The sequence below is a fragment of the Octodon degus genome, unplaced genomic scaffold (assembly GCF_000260255.1).
Source record: "Octodon degus isolate 3935 unplaced genomic scaffold, OctDeg1.0 scaffold00140, whole genome shotgun sequence".
Classification (NCBI taxonomy): domain Eukaryota; kingdom Metazoa; phylum Chordata; class Mammalia; order Rodentia; family Octodontidae; genus Octodon; species Octodon degus.
The window spans coordinates 6660486-6669328 of NW_004524716.1; the positions used below are offsets into that span (position 1 = coordinate 6660486).

The 8843-nt window shown below is 37.8% G+C and overlaps 1 protein-coding gene across 3 annotated transcripts in view; it reads right to left on the reverse strand.

Moving 5' to 3' along the window:
• Rap1a (RAP1A, member of RAS oncogene family) overlaps positions 1 to 8843 on the reverse strand; it is an 80050-nt gene that overhangs the window by 12931 nt on the left and 58276 nt on the right. For 2 of the 3 annotated variants that reach the window (XM_023701756.1, XM_023701757.1), the window contains 2 exons: positions 5909 to 5992; positions 1319 to 1387 (listed from right to left, as the gene is read on the reverse strand). In XM_023701756.1, the coding sequence (XP_023557524.1) occupies positions 1319 to 1387; positions 5909 to 5965 (126 nt within the window). In that variant the 5' untranslated portion in view covers positions 5966 to 5992. Of the gene's footprint in view, positions 1 to 1318; positions 1388 to 5908; positions 5994 to 8843 lie in introns of all 3 variants that reach the window. The other variant, XM_004641709.2, reaches the window with a different exon arrangement.

Below are 8843 nucleotides of genomic sequence, written 5' to 3' on the forward strand. Positions count from 1 at the left end.
TCGGGTTGCCACGACTGCTGGACCTACACTGATACAATTATCACCAAAAGCCCATGGCTTCCATCTCAGTCTTCTTTTGACATTATGCATTCTATGGGTTTTGACACGTGTGGCATGTATCCCTATTATACCATCGTACAGATTCTAACTAACTTTTTGGTAGTCAGAAGGTAAAATATCTTTACTAAATGTATTATACAACTCACTGGATAACTTCAAGCATAAAAATGATATTAATTTTTGTTAGCAAAAAGTGGCTGAAAATACAAATATTTAATGAAATCCATTTTTTTCTTTTAAAAATTCCCCACTAGGAAAGGTATAAAGAATAAATTACAAATCAAGACTAAAACATGGAGCTCTGTATACCTTAGAGAAACATTCTGTCTTGGTGAAACTTTTAAAAACAGATATAGCACATTTTTATCATTCTTAAGACTATTTTATTATTTCTAGAAGTCATTATGAATTTATCGTTTATATAAATGTTAAAAGTACACAAATGCAGTGGCAGAACAAACGCACAGCTCAGAGACAGGTCACCAACACACAGGCTGATACACACATTTGGTATCTTGTGACTGTGGTGATGGGCTTAGGGCTGTCTCTAGCTCTCCCCTAAAGCCTCATGCAGTTGCAGGGCTTTTTCAGAGGTAGGTGACCCTAGTTTGTGGCTGATTCATGGCTCAATACTAGGCCTAATGATGCTGGGATTAAAGGTGGGTGACTGCTGATCAGCCCACTGACTGGACTGCGACCACCCATCCCAGCAGTCTGGAGGAAATGAAAAGGGCACAAAGAGGCTTGTCGCTCCCTTCTCAGGCTTGCTTTTGTTGTCCACCATGAGCTATTTCTCCTCTGGGCCCTCTGCCTAAGCGCCTTGCCCTAGAGCCAGTCCGTTATGGACTGAAACCTCTACACACTGTAAGACAAATAAACTTTTTCTCCTTTAATTGTGGGTGTCACGTATTTTGTCTCAGCAAGGAGAGAAAGGAGAAAAGGAGCTAACACCACTGGGATTAAATATTGGGCAAGAACAACCCAGCCACAGCCTTAAGGGCTGGGCAGGTCTACTTCCAGTGGCTAGAAACTTAAATTTTTTTCATTTTTGTCTTTTTAAGACAGGGCTTTGCCATGTAGTTCAGGCTGGCTTTGAGCTCACACCGATCCTCCTGGCTTAGCCTCCCAAGTGGTAGGACTACAGGCATGTGCCATCGTGCCCAGCCTCAAAGCTATTTCTAAAAAGGGATTCCAAAGATCAAGTTTTAAACATCTAAGGATATAATTGCAAACACTTGTACACAGTTTTACATTTTACCTTTCTGTAGGAATCTTCTATCGTTGGGTCGTATTTTTCAACAAAAATTCCTTGAACAAACTGAACTGTCTGAGGGGAAAAAAAAGTCAATGACTTGAAAGAAAACTTTGACCTTGAATGTTACTTAACCTTACAAAATTGTAAATATTAAGTGAAATTATGTTAAAATCCTGGGTAAACACTCAAATACAACTTACTATTTTTCAGTATAAACATCATATATAAATGTATATATTACAGAAAGAAGTGGTCATGTTAAAAACTCATCAATACTGTTGCTGCTACACAGTTACTGTACAGTTTTAAAATACAATGAGGATATAAAAACCAGATTCTAACTTAGTAAAAAATTTAAAAATGTAAATTTTAACTTATTACCTCTTTATGTACCTATAGTAACTATACAGTGTTCTCAAAGACTGAAGACAAAGGGACTAAAATTTTAATTCTTTCCAAAGAATTATGGGGGAAAATAGAAAAGGAAATTTAAATTTATTAATGTGTTAATATTCCAGGGACCAAGTTAGTCACTTTTAATTCACGATCACAGTAAATTCACATTCATACCATATATAAAAGTGTTTTTTCTATTTGCCAGCTGAAATTCAGACTTTTCTTCCTGATTTTAACGTATTACTCTTTCCATTGGAACACACTGCTTACTCATCTTTTTCAGATATTAGCTACAATGGCCACCTTATCTGGGGCCATTTTTCTGAAATTTCTGTAACCCAGAGCTAACAATGATAAAAAACATTCAATGGAAAATTCCAAAAATAAACATCTTGTAAGTTTTACATTGGATGCCATTCTGAGAATGCAATGGAATCTTATAGCATTCTGCTCTTCCTTACAGGACAAGAGTCAGTTCTCTCTCTCTACAGTGTCCACACCATATATACTACCTGATCATTAGTCCCTTTGTGGTCATGCAGGCTGGCAAATCAATTTTCAACATAACACAGTACTTGTGTTCAAGTGAACCCTTATTTTGGTTAATAAGGACACAAAACCTAAAAATAATGATGCTGAAAACTCAGCTGTACCAAAGAGAAGATGTAAAGTGCTTCATTTAAGTGAAAACATGAACTGGAGTGGTGGGGAACACCTGTAATCCCAGCACTCAGGAGCCTGAGGCAGGAGGGTATCTGTGAATTCGAGGTAAGCCTGGGCTACTAAGTGGGCCAGATTGCACTACACAGTGAGGCCCTGTCTCAAACAAAACAAAACAAAACAAAACAAAACAAAACAAAACAAAACAAAACAACACATTTTATGTTACCGGTCTTCTAGTTTATAAATGTACCATTTCCATAGGTATACTGGGTACAGGGAAAACTATATTGGGTTCAGTACTATTATGGTTTTAGGTACCCACTAGAGGTCTGGAAATACAGATAAGGGAGGGGTACTATATTTTTACTTCATAGATTTCAATAAGCACATACTAGAAACAACATATTTTATTATTCAGTAAATGAAAAAGTATAGCAGATGGATATGAGATACCTCCTAGACAGCTTTAAAACAGATGGTGTTATTATTTATTACTTTAAGGCAAAGATAAAAATATGACAGAGGTCAACTATACTTAAATTATTAAGAGAAATATTTTATACTCTATTTAAGCTTGAGTTAAACAAAATTTGAATACAGTAAACTTCAAACTTCTCTAATTTAAAGGAAATTCTGGAGATGATCACACCAAAAGCTTCAATCATAATTTTTGTCAAGTACTTAATTTCCTTATCTTAGTATGATAATTTAAATATGAAAAATAAGTCTGATATGGTTCCTAATATGCTTAATACTAGAGCCTCAGCTCTCCACATACTGCCCAGAAGGTTTGTAAAGTCATACTATTTTTATTTTTATTTGTTATTTTTCATGTATTTGGTACAGGGCCTCACTACGCAGCTTGGACTTGCAGTGATCCTCCTGTCTCAGCTTCCCCAGTGCTGGGATTACAGGCATGTGCCACCACGCCTGGTCTCAGTGGCCAGCTCAGCATGCCTGGGGATGGCACCGGCATGACATGTTGTGCCAGGGATTGAACCCTGGTCTCTGCACTTGCCTAAGCAGGCGCTTAGTCCACTGAGCTATCTCAGTGCAGACATTAATGACTTGCAAAAATGAAAAGTGTCACTTTTTTCTCAGTAAAAGTAATCTTCCATCACTTCTCTGAATTTTGCCTTCTCAATTCTCAGCAACATCTTATTCATTCAGATGGGTTTGAAATTTCTCCTGCTGACTTCCATTCCGGATGTGTTCTTCCCTTCTCTCCTCCATCACCATTTTCCCCTTTCCTTGACTGCTGCCTCCAACACAAACATGCTCTGCTACGTCTGGTCTTTCCACAAGAACCGCCCTTAACGCCACATTCCCTCTGGCTTCTGCCTCTTCTCTGCTCTCTCACATATCAAGCCTCTTCAACAGTCTGCATGGCCGCTGCATTTCCCCAGGTCTCATTTCTACTTTAACTCACACCTCAGAGGGCCGAGGCATTGCTGCTGACCCAAGGCTACTTCTTTTATCACACTCAACTACTTCCTTGTTCCTAGATCATTTCTTTCCTCTTTTACATTTGAATTCTGAGCAACCGAGTAGACATGTTTTGTACAGTAAAGCAGAGTAGAAGATATATTCTCCTATGCTGGATTCTCTAATCCCATCTATTCTCTGAAGGTTCACAAGTACACAGCCTCCTGAGTCTTGGCATTACAGGTGTGCACTATGCTTGAATCCTGATAGTGTCACTTTTATGCATGTGAGCTTATATGAAGAATAAATTTTCAGAAAGAGAACTGCTGAAATGAACTTTACTTGCATTTGAAAGACATAGTCTCATGTATTTCTACAAAGGCTAATTTACACTCTAATAGTAACTTAGGTCTCATGAAATTAAGTATACCGGTCTACTGGTGGCACTCAAAATCTTATCACAGGCCCCTTTTAAGCTTTTCTTCAGGTTTTTTTGACACAGGGTCTTGCTATGTTGATTAGGCTGGCCTTGAATTCATGATGATCCTCTTGCCTCAGCCTCTGGAGGCAGGAGAGATTACAAATACATACCACCACACCCAGACTTGTAAGTGCTTATGTTGAAAATTCATTTGTTTATTTGATATAGTTACTTGAACATCTCAGAAACATAAAGCATTTCTAACTCTTCCTGCTTTCCTAGATCCTGCATCAATCCAGCACTAGGCCGTGTCAAGTCTACCTCCTATTGAATCCTCAGACCATTTGTATATCGCTTCTTCACTGCCAATGTCCTAAATCGTTTCTATAAGCAATAATATAGTATTCTTTTTTTTAAAAAATAATATTAAATATTCTTAATTAGCTCTCATATCCACTGTTTCTCTTCTCAGTTAAGCAGAGCACCACTGTACCACTAAAACATATATCCAGCGTACCTTCCTCCTCCAATCTGACCTTCAATGTCCTCATTGTTATTGAAAACATATTCCAAGTTCGTCGCTGGCCTTCAAGTCCTGGTATGGCCCCTATCCTTCTACATTCCTCCCTGTTCAATTGTGCCCCAGCTAGACTTTTCTTTCAGTTGTTCAAAGGCTAACTAATGTAAGTCCATTTGTCATAGGCTCTCCCAAAACAATATGTACTTTTCTTTCAGAGTATGTCTCTCACATTTATAACCAAGTAACTCTTTCTATAACTGTATTTGTTGTGTTGCTACTAAGTTCCATGACAGAGTTACTCTCAATGTTCCTGCTTGCTGTTGTGACCCCACTCTGGCACTGTATGTGCATTCCTTGTTTACTGACTGAGTGTTCAGTTCCTGTGACTAGGTCATTAAATGCACTGGTCACTAAATCAGGAACTGTATATGATATATGCTATATTCAGACAAAGAAATGCTCAAAGGAAATTCCAACCTGATGACTTTGCTTTTATTTGTGTAACTTTTACATGCAGTACTGTAATGTATAACAACATAAAACCACAGTATTATATGGTACAGTACAACCAGCAAAAATGAACAGCACTGTATAAAGGAATACTGTACAAAAAAGACAGGTTCTACAAACAAGATGTACGGAACTGTACAGAAAGGACATATCAATAGTCTTGAGGTATGGGTCAAGTCTGAGCAGCATGCCTCAGTACTAAGTCCAGTCATAAAACAAGCAAGTCATTAAATGGGGAATGTCTGTATAAGCACAAGAGTTCTTTACATAGTCAATCTAGCATGTATGCAAAAAATAACGTTTGTTTTGTGTAAGCTTGAAGTAAAAGCAGGGAAGGACTTACTCCAGTAGACTGTAATACAGTTTACCTTGGCATAATGTAAGTTCCTTAAAATGAGAACAATCATATTCTTTGGATGGGGAACACTCGTGCTTGACATATGAAGCATCCAATTAATATTTGGTAAATAAAAGAATAAATGAACCACTATGTGAAATGACACACCACTGCTTACTGGATGATCCCATCCCTTATAAGATAGACATGAGGTGTATTAAAAAAAAGTCACATTTTTCTCCTTAGTTACTACAAGTGTGCAAGCCAGTAATGTTAAATTTCTGCTTTGACTAGTTAGTTGTAGTTAAATTGCTAACTTACCAGAGCAGACTTTCCCACGCCTCCTGAACCAAGGACCACTAGCTTGTACTCACGCATGATGTGGTCTGTTTAAATACTGACAAGCTAGAAAACAAACAAACAACAAAAAATCAACTAACAAACATGTTAAGAATAGCCCAAGAATGTACAGCTATCATAGCAAATACAGAATTTTGCCTTTGCTTTGACCCTACCAAAGGGACAACAGAGGCTACACAATAAAAGGCAAGCAGTTTTTAACAGGTTTATAGTACTATCACTAAACATTTTAATTCACTGAGGATCATCTTTGGCAAGACATCAATGATTAGCTTATTATTTTGTTTCTGAGTATTTGATCAGAAAATAAGATGATTAAAACCAATAATTGTCTTTTTCTCTTTGTGTAGCAGGAACCAAACTCAGGGCCTCGTATTTGCCAGGCAGGCACTGTGCCACTGAACTAAATCCCCAGCTCTCCAATAACTGTCTTATAACTATAATCAGAAGCCCAATTCTTTGTAAAGCCATAATTCAAACGACCTAAGTACTTTCTTGAAGTGTTCACTGGAGTTTTATTATAATGTGAATACTGTTTTATTTGCTTAAAATACTATATAATAATTCTATACCATTTTGTTCATTACTGCATTATAGCTGAGCCATGTAAAATGTCACTCTGAAAATTATTAGGTTATGAACAGGAGACTGGAATGAACTTGGTATTCACAGGTATTAATAACGTACTTCATAAGACTCAAATTGCTACAGAAAATAAAAGGAATTTATCTTTATTTTTAAAGGGAAAGAGAAGAAATTTCCAATGGCCATGATGGAATAGCAAGGCTTATACTTTTTAGCCCACAGTAAACAGAACACTAACACTTTTCAGACACTGGACAATAAACAAGGTAGGACTGTTTTGTTTTTAGGTTTCATTTGGGTGTTTGTTTGTTTGTTGAGGTGGTGTTGCTTTGTAGTGCAGTCTGGCTTTGAACTCAGGCCCAGCCTCTTGAGTGCTACCACAAGCCACTATACCCTGCAAGGCTGATTTTTGAGATGTAGGAAATAAAAGTAGTGAGACTGACAAGTGCACTGGCTTTTTACTTGAAGACACTTTTCAGACTGTAGTACAGGGATAAAAACACACAAGAGCTTATAACTGTAGAGGGAGTTATGCATAGAAAATTCCAGAAATTTGATACACTTTATTATGTGGCCAACACTAAGTTATAGATAAAGGTGAAAATCCATGAGGAGAAGAAAAAAAAAATTCTACCAGCTGAACAATTACTAGGGTTCACACAGTACAGGGAAAAGAAGTTCTTTTTTTCTTTTTCTTTTTTGAGACAGGGTCTCCCTATGTAATTCAGGCTGACCTTGAACTCACTATGTACCCCAAGTTGGCCTTGAATTTGCAGTGATCTCTCCTGCCTCAGCCTTCCAAGTGGTAGGACGACAGGCATGTGCCAACATGCCTGGCATGCTTTCTAACAAGAAAATTCTGCCTCACTGAAAAACCAAGAATTCACTAGAAACCTAGGAAGAGTCATATTTTAGTAGACCTAAAAGAAACTCTAGAGTAAATGATACTCATTGCTGCTGACAAAGTTCAAAATTCTTTAAAAGGAGGAAAGCAATTATATTAATCAACAATATAAGAGCTGGCCAAATAACTCAGTGGATTAAAGTGCCTGCAAGCAGGCCTGGGGACCAGGAGATCCCTGGGCCTGCCATGCTGGCCCTGTCCCCAGGATGCACTGAGATGGTGGTTGAGACTGGTTGTGGTAGCGCATGCCTGTAATCCCAGCTCTTGGGAGTGTAAACAGGTGGATCACTACAAGTCAGATCTAATAGTGAGACCCTGAACACCCTGTAGACCCTTCCCTAAAATACAAAACAAAACCCAAACAAACAAACAAACAAACAAAAAACCCCACAAAACAAAAAAATGTTTGGTGCCCAAGGAAAAAAAGATACACACAGCAAGGTGATACATGTAGTGAGATGTGGTAGTGCATGCCTAGTGGCTCAGCTGCTTGGGAGATCAAAGGCAGGAAGACAACTTAAGTCTGTAAGCTTGAGACCAGACAAAGCAATATGGCAAGACTCTATCTCAAAAACAAACCAAAATTGAGAGATATGGGGAGGAGGGGGAGAAAGAAAAAAATATGATGTGACTGGAATTATGGAGTGAAACGAATTCATTAAAACAGCCTCAGAAACAAGATGACCAAATTAGCAAGTGAGAACTTTAAAATTCCTATTTTAAATGCTTAAGGATTTAAAGAAAGACATAATGAGAGAAATGGTAAACATAAAGAAAAAGATCCTTATTCAAAAACATCTGAAATAGAAAACTGACACACATTTAAAACAATAGCAGAAAAGTTCCTAAAATCAGAAGCAACAAAAACTACCCATACTGAAACATAAGAAAAAGGTAACAAAGGACTGGGCACAGCGGCAGCTGCCTGTGGTCTCAGCTGCTTGGGAGCATGAGAAAGACTTCAGCCAGGGAATTTGAGGCCACTTTGGGCAGTGAGTCCATTAAAGCACACACAAACAGAGAGGGAGGGAGGAGCTAAGAAGCCAGAAAAGGGAGACAGGAGGACAGAAAAGAGGAAAAGGGCACGATCAGGACGATATTAAGCTAATAAGCAGTCTAATGAATACGTAAGTAAAACCAGATGAGAATACTATTTGAAACATAAACATAAAATTTGATAAAAATAATAAACTCACAGATCCAAGAAATTCAATGACTAGTATACACACATACAAAATGAGGGAAAGGTAAAACACTCAAATTTTGGAAAAGCTGTCAATCAGAGAGAAAAAAAATCTTACTACGAGTCTCCTGGCAGAAAAGTCTAGGTAGGCTTAACCTCACCATCTGTCTAAATATCAAACATCTTAGACATAACATGGAACAGGTATTTTTCATCAAGTACTG